At 42.5% G+C, this 17,754-nt stretch overlaps 1 protein-coding gene across 1 annotated transcript in view; it reads left to right on the forward strand.

The window, feature by feature from the left end:
* Positions 1–232: 232 nt before the first annotated feature.
* Lmcd1 (LIM and cysteine rich domains 1) overlaps positions 233–17,754 on the forward strand; it is a 63,189-nt gene continuing 45,667 nt past the window's right edge. Inside the window, exon 1 of the mRNA XM_051203587.1 lies at positions 233–336. Within this exon, the coding sequence (XP_051059544.1) occupies positions 295–336 (42 nt within the window). The 5' untranslated portion in view covers positions 233–294. The remainder of the gene's footprint in view (positions 337–17,754) is intronic.

Consider the following 17,754-nt stretch of genomic DNA (forward strand, 5'->3'; position numbering starts at 1 on the left):
TGACGTCAGGGTAAAGCTTAGCCGCCTTCTCAGCCTCCCTGAGGAGGCCACCCTGAGGGAGGGGAGCAGCCTTCTGCTCTAATAGGCTGGCCCGAGTGAGCGCCCACGCGCATTGGCTGGCGACGTTTTAGAGGGAGCCCTGCTCTCCAATTAAAGCGGACGGCGGCTCTGTGCTGAGCCCAGAGCTGCTGGCTGAGCGCGCAAACCTGAACTTGGCCCATCAGCCGCTCTGTCCCTTCTGGGCACCCTACTGCCCCAACCTGAGAAGCCAGGAGCTGTTTCTGCATCCCCAGGATGGCGAAGGTGGCAAAGGATCTCAACCCCAGAGTACAGAAGGTGAGCCGAGATCTCTCTGTATTGGCGTATCCTCCCATTCCTCTTAACTCAGAAGCACCAAGTACCTAGAGACACTCTAAGGGATGCATTAAATCCACAGGATGCACAGAAAACAGAATTAGGTGGTGACACTTGAGTTGACAGGCCGCATTCCTCAAATCCATTCTTTAAGCCATTGTTAAGAAAAGTATTTACACTGAGTCTTAGTCCTTTATTGATGCTGTTAAAGGTGAATTAAAGTGAATTAAAGGTGAATTTAGGAGGAAGGGATGGGCACTTGTTCGTGATCAGGGGAAATGCCCTGGCTTTCTCCTCCCTGTCCCCTCCCTTTCTCTGCCTCCCTCATTCTGCTTCAGTGAAGGGTGAGCGTCCCTGATACAAACCCTCCCCCTTTGCTACCCTCCCAGAGTCCTGTGGTTTCCCCAGCACAGAGAACAGTTTCTTTTGGTGCTATTGGCAGTGGTAGCCATTCTAGTACAGGGGAACTAATTTCTGTCCCCAGGGTCTGCACGTTTCTCTTTCAAGAAGGACTGGCTGGGAGCCCAGAAGGTCACGGGTAAATTGCTGCAGGAGGGGCCAGCAGCTGTGCCTATAGCTCCAAGCTGGCTGCCTGCTTACCTGAGGCACCCTGAAGTCTGTGGGCTGAACTATAAGATGGCATGGGGGACAGGAAGGCTGCAGTGACAAACCTATGCTTTCTGCATGGAAAAATAGGAGGTGCAGGGTCACAGAAAGGTGTCCCCAGGGGGCAAAGGTGCTCAAACCCTGGCCCTGGGTCTGGCACATTTTAGCTGTGCAATTGTGACCAAGTGTCACTTTTCCTATTTATAATATAGAGAGGAGAGACACCCAACAGTGTTAATAGCAATGTTGATAGTATAGCTTAATCTCACCAAGCAATAATTATTGAGTGTCTCTCTCAGGGTATTTCATCTTGCAGGACAAAGTAGTCCTTTGCTGACATTCTGTGGGAGGTACAGAGGCAAAAGAAAGAAAAAGAGGACTCGAGAAGAGGACAGGAAGAAGAGAGGGGAGAGAGGAAGCCCCAGACCTCTCACCCTCCCACTCTTGAGCCTAGTGACTCCTTCTGCACATGGCATCAAAGCAGACTTAATCCAAGCATCTCCCTGATGCATTCACCAGACTATTTGCAGAATCAAGTGTCACCCCTCTTCCAGAATTCACAGAACACTGACCTGAGTGAGGGAGAGGGAGATACCTGCTGGTTTCAAGCTGTATTTGGGCTTCTCTCTTACTACACTGAGTTAGTTTTCCCCAGGGTTTGAGGACAGGCCTCATTCTTTCTCATCTCTGTTCCAATCTAGCATCTTCATCACATGCCCACAGTGAGACTCAAAAAACAACAACCAAAGTGCAGAATATATGACAGCTAAGCCCATGGTGGCTGCTTAGGGTGCTTGTGGGATTACTTTCTACTTGTAGCACTGTGGGATGGTATGTTTGGATTGCTGCCCCAAATTTGGTCAAAGTACCAGAATTCAGGGATGGTGACAGCATTCCATTGTCTACAGAGAGGTCAAAATGATTTGGGAATTGTTTCTACAAGCTGGTTGACATTGTAGAATGTGAGACGATGTCTATAAAGACACTCCCTCCCTTCATCAAAAGCCCAGGACATGACTGGGAAAAGCCTTGCTTTTATTGTCCCTTGCATAGGAGAGTGTGATTCTCTGGATTAGAGATGGAACATGTTCCTCTTCATGTCATCATCCAGTGCCAACTTCCTTGGCCTGCAAAGGTTCTATTTTCCATGTAGATCCAATTACAGGCTTAGAGAAAGAATGAAGTGGGTAGAGATGAAAGGGCTGGTATTTTTTTACCTCTTGGAATTTCAACCATTGGAGAAGATCACCACGGGTGGATTAGCCAATGTCTTCAGCCTCGAGGGGAGGGAAGGGAACCTGTAAGAAGGTGGTGCTGAATGGTGAAGCAGTGGCTAAACACCGTATGCTATCAACAGAAAGCCGAAAAGAGTTTATTGCATATTTACTTTAATATCTGCATCTGTGGGTGGGGGTTATAACATTTGGCTTTGGAAAGCATAATCACACTTAGACATTCTGAAAACCAATTTCAGACTTGGAGTTGCAAAGGACTTATTTACAAAATGTGAAAGGGCTTAACATGGCGTGCAGTGTCCCCATTGCCCTGTCTCCCAAGAACTGGGAGGGGTGGGAATCCCCAGCAACTGGGAAGTCATAAAAAAAAAAAAAAAAAAAAAAGGCTTCAAGACAAAATATAAATCCCAAACTGGAGTGGCCTTGGAGGTCATGTGACTGAGCCCAGACAGGCTGTCGGCCTCTCTAGCTGTGGGATGCATACTCTCGTCCACAGGGGCAGACGCTGGGGAACAGTCCCAAGCCACTGGCTCTTGAGCCACTATTTGCTTTTCTCTTGGGAAAGGAGATATTCCCCAATACAGGCAGGTCCCTGGGCATGCTGAAATTGCCAACATTCCTTGGCAAAAAATGAGCTTAGATGGCCAAATGTCTGTCTCTAGGTGGAACCAATCACTAGTATAAATTTGTTCTTCTGGTACTTATTAAGAATGCTGCTTACTGCTACAGGCTTTGGTATCAGATCTGAGTTCAAATCCCAGCTCCATCACTTACTCGTTGTGCACTAGAGCAAGGTAATTAACTTCTGTATTAGTGTCCTAGAGGTAATGCCATTGACTTCTCACAGTGACTGAGAACTAGTAAGGTGATGTATATTAAAGACTCAGCATCCAAGCACCCAGTGAAAATCACCCACTGGTGGGACTGGGAAGATAGTTAATTTGGTAAAGTGTCTGCCACACAATCATAAGGACCTGAGTTTAACCTTTAGCACCCACATACATAGGCATGGCACATATTTGTAATCTCAGAACTGGGAAGATAGAGACAGACAGGTCCCAGGGACTTTCTGGTCACCCAGTCTAGCCTACTTGACAAGTTCCAAGTTCCAGTGAGACACCCTGTATCAAAAACACAAAGTGGATGGCTCTAGAGAAAAAATAGACCTTAGGCCATCACAGGCACTTACACACACACACACACACACACACACACACACACACATCTGCATACATGTGAACATGTATGCATACTGTATACATGCATGCCTACATACACACACAGAGGCACACATACACACAGAGGCACACAAAATCAGCCATTAGGAAGCTTGGTGGTAATTTACACTTTGATAGTATGTGGATACAAAAAGTACATGCTTTAATTTTTGCTGTCACAGGAAAATAATAACCAACTTGTATTCATCTATACCTAAGCCAGTTGTGCTTCACACCCCTGGATAAGCTGAGGCAAAGATCAATAATCTAGCTTTCATTCTTACTCAATACATAGAAAGTATGTTTATGTAGAATCAAGCCCCTCCTTCTGAAGTTAGATGTCCAGTCAGTGAGCAGTTCACACCAGAGATACAGAGTTGAGGGCCTGGTAGGGGGTGGGCACTTGGAGCTCTTTATCACCTTTTAGATATGGAAACTGAGGCTCCACGGAGTCAAGCTACTGACCAGAGGTTGCTGAAAAGATGCTTAGAAGCCTGGTAGGCTCTGGAAGATCCCCTGGTGGCCAGAAGACACTTGTAGAGATTTCAAATGGACTATATCAGGACAGAGATTTAAGATGTGCTCACTTTGCTGTATATGCCAATGTCCTGGCTCTAGAAGGCTCTGTTTTTCACTCCTCAACACAACACCCAAGAAGCAATATGAGATGGGATGTCCAAGTTTATGTCCAGGTTCAACTAGATGTCTTTTTCTGCATGTCTCCACATTACATGTTTCCTGGCTTTCCTGCACTCCAGGTTAGTCCTTGGCTATGTCCAAAGCCCTTCCTGTTTTCACCTCTAATTCCTGCTGTGTGCAAAATTTCTGGCACATGGCTTGGGCAGGCCAGTCCAACATAAACAGGACTCCTCAAGAATCGTCATTGGCTCCCTCAGTCATAAAAACATATTAAGCTGTCACTTAAAGACCTTAACAGCCAGCACATTGGAGGCATGCCCAAAGGTGTATAAAGAAAGCAACTTGTCCCCAAAAAGAGCTGAAAGGGAAAGATTACCCAAAATTGTTCTTATTTTGTGTGTGTGTGTGTGTGTGTGTGTGTGTGTGTGTGTGTGTGTGTGTGTGTGTGTGTAAAGGTTAGAGGACAACCCTCAGGAGTCAGTTCTTCCCTTCCACTGTGAGTTCAAAGGATCAAACTCAGGTGGTGAAGCTGGTAGGGTAAATACTTTCACTGGCTGAGTCATTTTGCCTCTCTCAAGTCTTTTTTAGAGAAGCTTTACTCCGCAGATGGCAGACACTCATTCTGACATGCAGGTGTGTCTGAAAAGGCTCAGGGAGGAAATCACAGGTACCCTGCAGCATGTATCAGCCGCATGCCTGGTGGGAATGGGATGTTCTAGTAGTGAACCTCAGGATTGTGAGGCAGGGCAAGAACAAACTGAACTGAGCAGAGAAGAAAGCCAGACCATCCAGCACCTGTGTGTCTCTTTATTGCCTGTACTCTTGGCACTTTCAGGAGATGGCAGTGGGTTCCAGAAGAGGCACAGGACTGGGTGCAGGCAGGAGAATCACCTTCTCTTTTTTATTCACACATTCAAATCAACCTATGTATAATAAAGCAGAGATTTGCCCTGATTCATGGCAGGCCTGGGGTGCTCTTATCTCAACACCACTTACCCAACACCATTTCAACATCCATTTTTCAAGCAGGTTGTTGAGTCACTGCAGTTAATATAGGCATGAGATGGGCTTGGGATGCACCTCAGAGGTAAAGCATGTGTCTAGCACACTTGAGACCCTGGATACTATCCCAAGCACTACAAAATCAATGAACTAATTAACAAATAATCATTATTGTTATTCCTGGCATTTACTCACAAGAGGGCTATGTACATACAGGTAATTTTCCTAAGAAGTAGCAGAAGATGGATAAAATCCAATTTCCTTCTACCTTCATTCTGGTGCCTTTTATGTTAGACGCTCTCCTAAACAACAAGTGATTATGGCAAAATAGGCCTACCTAACACCCCATCTTCAGGAAAGCCAATTTGTCCAGTGGCCTTCTAAAACATCCCAGGAGAAGAGACAACTGCTGCTCTTTGCTGCTTTTCTTTGAAACTATTCCTCTACTCCCATTATATTACAGGAAGAGGATCTGGTCAGCAGCTGCCACAGCCTTGACAGGTGTAGGGTCAAAAGCCACTTCTATAAGATTCCTTCAAGATCAGGGGGCTTCCTTGACTGCACTGGGGACATTTGTTTGGTGTCCTGAACATTCTTGCTGTAATGTATGTCAACAGTGTAAATTTCTTGGAGCTTTAGGAAACACCATCTGTGGAATTTCTCTAGGAGTTAAAGGTTAAGTAGGAGCCTGTGGACACTTAGATTCTTTTTAATACTTGATACATATTTGTTATCTATGTTTAGATACTTCAGGCAGACATTTTTTACTTTGTATTACATTTATTTACTTATTTGGTGTGTGTGTGTGTGTGTGTGTGTGTGTGTGTGTGTGTGTGTGTGTATTATGCCATGGTGCGCCTATCAGAGGACAACTTTCAGAAGTTGTTTCTCTGTTCTTTGTAGGTTCTGGTTATCAGACTCAGAACACCTGGCTTAATGGCAAGTACCTTTACCTTCTGAGCCACTTTATCAGCCTGGATCATAGCTTTTACAAAATCAAAAATGACAAGGCAATCACAAAGTACAAAATTCTCACATCAACTCTGTAGCTAGAGACAGCTTTTTTTCTATGAGAAATGAACCTGTTCGCTTTTTTTTCCCCCAAAAGACTGTTTGGTATTACTGTTATCAACTGTTTGGATTCCTTCCTCTCAGCAGACTTGTCTGTTCTCTGTTAAGACAGACAAGTTTGGAGAAAAGCAAATGAGGGGAAGGGTAGACTCCCCTCCAGGATGCTCAGGATGCCTGACATGTGCTCTGACACCATTGCAATTAGAACCACCAAGTGAATACAGCAGTGTCCTTTCCACATACAAGTAAATTTAGACTAAAAGTTTAAATGGCTTGCCCAACATGAACAGGCTTAGAAATTATAACTAGGTCTTTCACACCACAAAGCCTAAGCTCGTCTATCCAAAGAAAGAGGGTGACTATCACTGTAAGTTTCACACATAGATAAAGTTCATTCAAATCACGAAACTCAGTGTTAGTCTGAGGGACAACATGCCAGCATCTACCCAATGTCACCAAGCATCTGTTCTCCTGTGATATATGTGAGCACCACCAAGAGTATATTGTCATCCTCATAAAGTCAAAGCCATTTACAGGGATACAACATAAACTTTCTATATTCTTCATTATGTTCTAGAAGGCTAATGATATCTTACCATCAAAAATCTTGTATGGGAGTCATTCAAGAAATCACATTATTACCCTATTATCCTGAGTGTTAAAATAAATCCTGGAGATGCTGGACTCAAAGATTCCAGGCTCTATTAGTATGAGGATAAGCTTCCCTGGGGAATGTACATCTCACATGTTTGGTCAGTTTGACTCATGTTTTGCCCAGTAATATGTGAATCAGGACAAGAAAACCACAGCCCAGCCTCCCACACAGACATGCTTTAAAAGGAGTAATAGTACTAAAGGGGAAAAATTTAAAAGTTCTATTTATCCACTCACTATTTTGAAGGAAAAATATTATGGATGCCCAGCCCCAGGTGGCATTTGAAAATCCATGTAGTTTGTCCATGGATTGAATTTTTTCTCCATTATTTTAAAACATTTGATCCTGTGTAACAACTATCTATCAAGACAAATGCAAATGAATCATTGTGCCAAGGAGCTGAGCAGACTTGAATGGTAATCTCTCCTGTTGTAATCCTAGAACTGTCCTAGGCACAGACAAAAGAATCTCTGGGAATTATTGACCACCCAGCCCAGACTACTTGGTGAGCCCTTAAGCCCAATGAGAGTTCTTGTCTCATAAAACATGGTGGAGAGTGATTAAAGAAAACACTTAATATTTACCTCTTGCCTCTCTATATATGTGCACATACATATACATATGCATGATGCACGCATAGGGTGAGGGGGAGATGCAAATATTGCAACCATAGTGATCTAGAGATAAGACCTAATTCTGTTATTTACCAGGTCCACAATTTTTGCCAAGTTACTTATCCTTGCTGAACCTCTAATCTCTCATTTTAGAACACAGGTAAATAGTAGTTCTACATTTGAAAGATGCTTTAATGAGGTAAGTAAGCAAAAAACATGTTCCCTTGCTGTTATTGGCATTCCCTCTCATCAGCACAAAACAAAAATTTCATAGGTCATTAAGCACTGGAATGTTGGAAGAGCAAGTTCAGTTTGCCTACATCACAAGTGGTGCCTTCTAAGATATCAGATTGCAGGACCTTTCCTTTGTAGCTAAACTTGATCCAGCCATAAATATGTTCAGGCCACACCATATGCAAAAGCATGGGAATAGCAGCAGTTCATCTTTGATCTCTCATTGCTAACCTTTCACCACAGCCTTCACCTTGCCCAACCTCACCCTGTGATCTTTCACAGGCACTTACCCTTAGATATCTTACTTATTAAACAGAGTGAGATCCACTTATTTCTTCTTGTGAAAATATTTATCTAACATTTACTGGGTTCTATCCACTATCTTGTCATACCATACAATGAATACAAAAGCTGTGAGATTCCTACAATGCTGACTTGAATCTGGTGGAGTTTGTTTTTCATTTGGTAAAAGAAAGGCCCAACAATGTCAATGTTCTAGCTTCTATGTATTCTGTGACCTCTTGCCTTACACACACACACAAACACCCTAATCCTCTTTTTCTGGGCAACCTCATATCTCCCAGGGCTGCATACCTTTAGAGAAACACCTGATATGCTACCTCACTGTAACAGTGGAATGTGGCAATTCTCTGACCATGTTTTATATAAGCAGGTCTCTTAGGAAAGCAACCATCAGAAACAGGGTTAAAAAGGAGTTCACTGGTCACATTTGGTACCTAGCTTTAGCCTTCATGCTGATAGAGAGGTAGACTAGTTGTCTGTCTAAGACTGCTTTGAGGGTTTTTTTGTTTTGTTTTGTTTTGTTTTGTTTTTTGCTTTGTTTTGTTTTGTTGATTTCAGGGATACCAAAGGATAAAAGAACAGGAAAGGAGCTATTGGCTAAGTAATGCTAGTATTATTTCTTCCTGTGCAAATATTTATATTTATATCTTATAGGGCTGAGTAATGCCCTATAAGAAACCTGTCCTTAAGAAGACATCTATTTGGGCCACATGACTAAGTAGCATTTCTAGCTACTGATTCATGAGGCTAACCATCAAGGTGACTGACCCAAGTAATCTGCTGGCTACAGGAGTAGAAGGAAAGAAGATCCCAGCTTTGTCCCCATATTGGAGGACAGCCACCAACCTACCAAGGCACTCCTATGTTCTCCACCTCAGCTGGCTATGGGACCATCTAGATTCCTACTTAAGAGTACTTGGCTCTCATGAGAGGGATAGAAAATAGGGAATTATGTAAGGGAGATCCTTTTGAAATCTTGCTGGTAGATAAAGGCAAGGGTACTTTTCCTTTTCTTGATGAAATGGGGACTCACTGTGTAGCTGAGGCTGTTCTTGACTCCAATTTTCCTGCCTCAGCCTTCTATGTTCCAGCATTTCAGATGTGTGCCACTATTCTGGGCCAAATCATTTTACTTTTATTTTTTAGTACTAGGGATCATATCCAGAACTCTGAGCTTCCTAGACAAGCTTTCTACCATCTAACTATATTCTTCAATCATTTTAATGAGAAATCTGTGGCTACAACTGAGGTTAGCAGGCAACCTAATGAGCAAAACTATTGCATCTTTACTTTTCTACCCTCTCACTGGAAGAAAGAACTTCCTTCTATTAGGAATGAAAGAAAAGGCCCTGGAAGTTTATGAGCCCAGGGCCTTATATACCAATGGATATCAGTAATTATTTAGCTAGGTTGAATTTGGACACACCATTTATATTCACACTTGCTCTGAAAAGATAGTGATGATAGTCACAAATATTTACAAATAATATTTTAAATGGCTCATATTTTAACAAATCACAGCTCTGAATTTATGTGTTTATGGAATTTGAATAATAATGGGTTTCTTTGGGATTTTAATTTATGCATTTAAAACAGTATTCTGAGAAGCGATGCCTTCCAATCAGACAGCCAGGGGGTCCCTTCCCATCACAAATAAAGCTTTAACAGCATTACACACATACACTTACATTCATACACACAGAGTTATACACATGTTAAAGCATATATTCATATGTATATATGGGGATAGAAAGCTGGGACTGTTGGACTAGATAAACAAAACTCAAATGTATCCCTGTTACTCATTTTCTATTACCTAGAGTAAGTCATTTTTGAAAAGAGCCTCAGTTTCTTCAGCAGTAAATGGACCTGAAACCCCTTTCATTACAATAATCTTTGGAATCCTTAGCATAGCACTTGACATATAACAATTATGTTATATGTAGCCATCATCACCATTAGAAGACACTACAAGAGTGAAGTCTTAAATAGACAAAATATTTTACCAGTGAAAGTCTCTTACCCACATTTGATTTGATCAAGCATAAAACTTAACTCTTTTTTACACCTAAGCATGAGTGTACACTCCTACAATCCTAGCATTTGGGAGCTGATGATGATTGTCACAAGTTCAAGGCCAGGCTAGGCTCTATAACAAGTACTAGTTTAGCTGGGGCTACATAGTCAGACCTTGTCAGGAAAGAGGAAAGGAAGGAAGGAAGGAAGGAAGGAAAGAAGGAAGGAAGGAAGGAAGGGGAGGGGAGGGGAAGAGAGGGGAGGGGAGGGGAAAAGAGGGAAAGGGAGGGGAGGGAAGATAGGAATGAAGGAGCGAAGGAACAAAGGAAGGTGAAGGAGCAAGAATTTTGTTTGTTCACGTGTGTATTAAACAGTCATTGCTTGATGGCATGGGAAGTGGAGAAATGGAAGAAAAGGACTCACAAACTTGATGATTTCTAAAGAGGAACCATCTGAGAATTCCAGCAGTGTCTTGACTGGAGGTACAAAAGTGAGGTTGAGGAAGATGAGAGGAAGTAGTTGATCTCCCCTGGGGAAGTCAGGGAACCCTCCCCCAGGAAGGCAATTTGAACTGTGTGCTGAAAGATGAAGATGGACACACTTTGTGCCTTCTAGATTTGATGCTAATATTCCCCATCACACTTGCTGTCCAACTTAGGGATATCAGATGTCTCCAACTGTGGAGAAATACATTCCAGTGTAGTCCTCCATTGCAGCTGTGAGCCTTTCATTTTCCTATGTGAAAACATATTCCCTTTCCTCAACAAAGACCCTCTGGGTTGGTTCCAATGGCAATGGAGAAAATGTCTTGATGTACCCTACAGATGACAACCAGTCTTCTAAAAGGCAGATCCTTGGTCATCAAGACCCAGAATCTTACATCACAGTGATTTCTTTCACATAGTTCCTCCTTCAAACTTCTGGCTGTATCTGACAATCTGGATTCTTTCTTAAAGCATTTCAGAGTAAGTGATATAACACAATGAAATGAAGGCAGGTAGATCTCTGTGAGTTCGAGGCCAGCTTGGTCTGCAGGGCTAGCTCTAGGACAGCTATGGCTGTTACACAAAGAAATCCTGTCTTGAAAAAACAAACAAACAAAAAATAACACAATGAAAAGTACAATGTTGAAGAGCAAAAATGTCACTAGATTGACTGTTCTTGATTTTTGCTGGTTACATGTGACATATGTGACTATATGACCTAGAGAAAACTCTCAGAAGATTTTCTGCCAAGGTTTTTCTTTTTTTCATGAAAAAACAGTCATCATAGTTATATTTGCAAGGACTTGAAGAAAGAGTAAGATTTAATGAAGAAACTCATGTCTGTCCTCCTACACAGTCGACAGGTCCCAACAGCTCAGGAGGAAAACAGCCCCACTATAAGATTTGTGGCTAATTAGGCTTGTCATTCACCACCTCTACCTTTCCTGGGGCTTGTGCTCTGCATTCAAACAATTAAAATAAATTTTAAGGGGTGGGAAAGACCTCAGAGAGTCTCCATTTTCTCACTGAATGGGCAAGGCCACAGATCCAGCAAAGCCAAGTAACTTGTTCAAGGTCCCAAGGCTAGTTTGTAGAAGTGCTGATGGTAAGACAGGAATGTAGTTCAGTGGGAGAGTGTTTGTCGAGCATGGACAAGTCCCTAAGTTCCAGCACGGAGACAAGGAGGAGAAAAAGGAAAAGGAGAAGAGAAATAAAGGCACCATAGTATCTGGGCATGTGGCTCAGTCGGTGAAGTGCTTGCCTAGCATACACAAAAGCCCCAGGTTCCATTCCTAGCACTGCATTAACCAGGTATGGTGACTCAGCTGATAGATACAGAAGAATCAGAAGTTCAACTAAATAATAAGTTTGAGGTCCACCTCGGCTACATGAGATCCTGCCTCAAAAACAAAACAAAGCATTACTTTGTCTAATCCCCCATGGTCAGAACCATCAATGCAGGATGAAGTAGACAGTGATGAGAAGAATATCCCTGTCTCCTGAATATATCTGGGTTGTTTACTTGTTTGTTTGTTTGTGTTTTAGCTTCTCTAACCCTTTTAGATCTCTTCCTTCACTAGAGCCTCTGTCCCTGCAGCTTCTCCCTAGCAGCTCCCTTTGCTTCCAGGGTCAGTTCAAGGCTGAATGGCAAGTTGTTTCCTGAAATTCTGTTTCCATCTTCTCTGCCAGATCTTTCAGGTTGAAAGCTGAGGCTCCCATTGCCAGGCTCACTTTCCAGCTCCAGGAGACCTAGCACATGCCTTTAGCTGAGGGAGATGGGCCACAGACTTCCTTTAAGTTTGGTTTGGAGACAACTTTTGTGAGGTGTGTCATTTCTCTGTCTGGGAAGGATATTCTGGCTATCCATCCTCACGTACTTCTGTACCACTAACAAGCCTGTTCTCGGGAAAGGACTTTTAAAATGCAAAAGCCAGACAAGGCAGTAATAAGCACCAATGAATTACTAAGTGAAACCCTCCAATGCTCCTATAAGCACCAATGAATTACTAAGTGAAACCCTCCAATGCTCCTGGGTAATGCATAAGAAAACAGCACCATTGTTCCCAGTTTGACAAAAAGATGGGGAAGCTGTGTACATAAAACCTGAGAAGACTAAGGAAGGAAAGAATAATTACTATAAAGCAAAGTAATAGCACAGTTTTTCAGAGGTGTATGCACCTGTGTGTGTGTGTGTGTGTGTGTGTGTGTGTGTGTGTGTGTGTGTGTGTGAATATACATGTATACGTACATGTAGGGCAGTAGGGCAGCAAGCCACAGGGATCCACCTATCTCTATTTTCCCAGGGCTGAGAAAATGTAGCACCAAGCCCAGCTTTTATATGTGTGCTGGAAAGCAAACCTTCTTGATTGCACAGTAAATACCATCCCAAGTAAGCCATTGTCCAAGCCTCTGGCCAAGATATTTATTAACTGTAGAGTATTCATAGTTTATTGATATATGTAATGCTAGAATAGTGGCTCAATGATCAAGATTATATGTACCTCTGTGACTTCTCATCTGGAGGGAATATGAAACAAATAAATGAGAGAGATGAACATCAAAATTACCTTGTTTTCACTAGAAGACACTACCAAAAGGTCAAACATAATGCACAAAAACAGTCTATGTGTTACACACATGGATGCATTTGACAAAGAGTTGTATCCAGAATATATATATGTAACGTTCACAAACTGATTTCTAAATTTCCAACATTTAAAAAATCATTCTATTTAAATGATTGTACTTAAATGGTAAGCATGTGTGTAGATACCTGCATATCAATATCTCACCATGTGCACATCGGTGCTTATAAAAGCCATAAGAGGGCATCCTGTCCCCTGAGGCTGGTGTTCCAGGCAACTGAGAATTGTCATGTGGGTGCTGAGAACTGAACCTGGACAACTGCAAGAATAGCAAGTACTCTTCTTACTCACTAAGCCATCCTTCCAGCCTGGACGAGGTACATCAAAAAGAGGTCTAAATAGCTTGTGTGTGCAGACAAGGGGGACTGACATTTCTTTCTCCTAGAAATACAGATTAAAAGCATAGTGAGGTTGAGTTGGATATTCAGTGGAAGCCTGAAATTAGGTCAGACATTACCAAGTCTGGGAAAGAAGTAGAGCAACTAGAAGTCACAGGATATTGCCAGGGAAAATATAAAAGAAAATGATACCACCACAAGAAGCTGCTGATAGCTTCTCATGGCATTTAACATTGGTCTTCCCTGTAAAAGTTTCACTTTTAGGTATATATCCAAGAAGAAGGACCGTGGCTTTCCATGGTAAACACTTAGACAAGAGTGTCTGGAATGGTTTTTACCTACAACAGCCCTTAACTGAAAACAATTCAAATCCGCATTAACATGAGAATGGGTATTTAATAACAGAAACTACTAAGTATTTTTTAATCCAATGTATACAACCACATAGTAATCTTAAACAAGAAGCAAGAAACAAAATAATATAGCACCATAGAATTTCTCTTGTATAATGTTCTAAACAGGGAAAAGAAGTCTACAGTGGTAAAACTCAGAATAGTAGCTATCTTTTTATGCCAAGAAAGAGGCACTTGGGAACTTTCTGGAATGTAGGTTTTCTGTATCTTTCTGGTTAGTGAATATTGAGTGAATATTGAGATTTTTGAATATTTTTAAACTCTAAAGCCAGGCATGGTAGCATACCCTTCTGCAATCCCTGGGATCCTTCTGGAAAATGGAGTTGGGTCCAGGAGAAACAAGTCACCACCCAGTTAGTCTGGCATGTGCAGTAGTGAACAAGAGAGGCTGTCTCTTAAAGAAGGTAAAAGGGAAAGAATAATACCCAAGGCCGCCCTCTGAGGGCCGCACATGCACCATGACAAACACATGTGCACACATATGTACATACATCATGCACTTAGGCAACATCATACATGCACAAAGGGAGGAAAAGTCTGTGTGGATTTGTTTTGAAGTGCCACTAAAGGATTTAAGAAACTATTTTAAAACAAAGGAGATGGATCTGTGAGTAGATAATTGAGGACAGTAGGGCTGAGGACTAAGTTCTTGCAGCAACCTAGTGGATACCACATTGAGGAAGAAGTCTATCTTGAGAACATACTTCTAGGGCTTTCAGATCTCTCTTCCATTAGTCTGGAATTACCATTTCAATGATAGTCCCTCTTTGGTCATGGACCTGCCAACAGCCAGCCAGCCCTGAATGATCTGCCACCAGTTCCCTAAAGAGACTTTCTTGTACACACACCTGCTTATTGAGAGGGCCTCCATCCACCCATCTTTCATGAAGTCAGCAATTCAGACCAGGCCCTTTCTTTTCTGAACTCCTAACACTCATCTGCTTTCCTCTTGAGCACATGTGTCACCTTCAGAATGGTCCAGGGACACCTGCAGTTGTTGTCTTGCTTGCTTTAATTCCTGTACTGCAATATCCTTTTTTGCTAGAATCCCCCACCTGGCCTCATTCCCCTCTGTGTGCTCCCTGTTGGTGAGGCACAGAGGAAGGGTTCAGTAGTATGGTGGATGGAACAGAAAGTAAGGCGAGAAGGAGATACATGGAATCAGGGAACAGGAGCATTGCCCCTTCTATTAACAAAGATAGTCATTCCTGAGAGGATAAAGGAGGAAAAGAGAACAAGAGGGTGGGGGTATGATACAGATGAGGAAGGAAGGAAGGAAGGAAGGAAGGAAGGAAGGAAGGAAGGAAGGAAGGAAGGAAGGAAGAAAGGGAGCCCACTCCCCTCTCCTTCAGTGGGCCCCATGCAGGCTGGGCTGCTGACTCTCTGGCCTTTACATTGATGAGCCAAAACCAGAGTTAGCAAAGTAGTGGGATGCAGGGGTAGAGGGAGGCAGGCACCTTAATGTCTGTCCTTGGTAGTACCCAGGAGACATTTTAAGTCCAACAGGAAACTGGTGATTGGCATGCCAAACCAGACTCAGAATTTTTGAGGAACATATCAAAAGTCAGATTATCTTCCCTATCTATGAAGTCAACGACCACAGGATGTAGAAGAGCCACACCTTGATATATTTCCAGTTTCCAAAGGACCAACTCGGGCCTTCCTGTGAATCCAGCAGCCCTCACTTTCCAGCCAAAGGTCCCCTGAGAACAAACTCCAGGCATTTCCATAGACTGGGGAGAAAGCTGGCCCTGCTCTCCAAACAACAGCAGCCCCATCTCAGCAGAGCTGGCCCTCCTGAAGGATGGCTGAAAGCTGGCTGAATTTGAGGCCAAGCTGCTCCTAGCTCAGACCCATATCTAGTTTAATTTTTCTAGCCCTTGATGAATATTTATACCAAAATAGGCCAGTGGAAAAGTTCCATCTGTGAGGATTTGCAGAGGTTTGTCTTTCTGCAGCCACCTTGACCAAGCTTAGGCAAACAGTGGGATCATGGCCAACTGTAGAGTCTTTGAAGTGCTGGGGATGCTGAGGAGGCCCTGGACCATAGTGTTTCTTCTTATCTTCAAAACTCTGAGTTGGCATTCCACCCTCTTTTTTTTAAAAGCTTAGTATCAATGTGGCTTAGTGCTTTATAATTTTAGCCAAGCCTTCAATACTACACTGACCATGGTGAATAGTATTTTGAAGGCATGGATAACTCTATTAAAAGTTTTTCTGAGTGAAATTGCTCAGTTAGTTGATGTTTTAAAATATTACTTTAAAAAGTGTGGGGGTGAAGATACAGCCCAATGCGTGCAATGCAAACATGATGGCCTGAATTCAGTCCCCAGAGCTCATGTTTTTACAAAAGACCAGACATGGTATTGTGCTCTTATGATCCTGGTACTGAGGAGTCAGAGACAGGTGGGTCTCTGGGGCTTGTTGGCCAGATAGCCTGAGATTCTTGGCAAGATGGAGGCCAAGGAGAAACCCTGTCTCAAAAATAAAGTGAGAAATGACATTCCAGGGTAGTATCCTCTGTGTATTCTCTCTTTCTCTCTCTCTCCCTCTCTCTCTCTCTCTCTCTATCTATCTATCTCTCTATCTCTATCTCTCTCTCCCTCTTTCTCTCCCTCCCTCCCTCTCCCTCTCTCTCTCCTCTCTCTCCTCTCTTCTCTCTCTCTCCATCTCCCTCCCCCTCATACACACACACCTGCACATCCATAAACAACCACCACATACATATAAAATGCTACAATTAATTGCTTTCATTATTCTCTTTTTTTCCTGCCCATTATACTTCAAACACTTCATATTCTAGGCAACATCCCTCTTGTCTGTACTGGTAAAGAAATGTCCCCCAAACTATATTCTTAGTTTACTATCAGCCATCCCCTACTCCTCAGAGCCCAGGCTTCTCAAACCTGCCCTCCCTTCCATATGAAAGGCTAAACTAGAATCCTTGTTCTTGCATAAAGTGTATTATTGGCTTCTCTTGTGAAGCATAGGCAATGGGTTGTGCATTGCACCAGCTCATAGTTTCTCATATCTTTACAAGAACCCACTTTTACAGGAGGGTAAACTTGGGCTTAGTGGCATGAAATGAATTACTCCAGAGCAGATTCAATTATTGATAAAGGAGAAGGATGGGAAATTCAACACCAGCTCTTCCCTCCTTCCCTTTCAGTACTCTGACGTCCAGGTCATAAATGTGGTCAATACACAGACAAGAACATTTGCCAGTATTTACCTCCTATTTCAGATCTCATATCTTTCTTATTCTATTGGGGAGAAAGTCTCCTTCCAGTTCGGACATGTCTCACATCTCAAACACAGATCCAGATTCATGTTAAGGTCACATGACTGACCTAAAATGCTTAGAAGGAAATTTCATGTAATTAGAATTTAATGAAGCTGTTTCACTATTCACTTCATTTTTTAAAAGTTGTGTCTATGTTTATGTATACGACTGTTTTATCTACCTGCATGTCTGAATATCATTGCATGCTTAGTGTCCACAGAGGCCATAATAGAAAGTTGGATTCTCTGCAACTGCAGTTACAAATGGTTATGAGCCATCATGTGGGTTCTAGGAGTTAAATCCAGGCTAGAAGAACAACCAGTGCTCTTAACCACTGAGCCTTTTTCTCCAGCCCCCATTTGTTGTGTCTTAGGGTTGCTTTCTATTTCAAAAACATTTCAGGGGTAAAATTATTTTTCAAGAAACAAGTTCTCAAAAAGTGATTTGTGTAACTATAAATAAGTAGATAGTCACACAGATGGCATGTAGAGTACAAAGTCCATGAAGAAGGAAGACAGGGTTCTGTAAACAGCTGATGTTTGATTTCTCTCAATCTCCAAAACACTTTGTGTTTTCCCAAAACATTGTATATGTATTATCATGTGTGATTCTCACAACCATGCCATGGAGCTGCCAAAGACTAT

Source organism: Phodopus roborovskii, unplaced genomic scaffold (assembly GCF_943737965.1).
Source record: "Phodopus roborovskii unplaced genomic scaffold, PHOROB, whole genome shotgun sequence".
NCBI classification, from domain to species: Eukaryota; Metazoa; Chordata; class Mammalia; order Rodentia; family Cricetidae; genus Phodopus; species Phodopus roborovskii.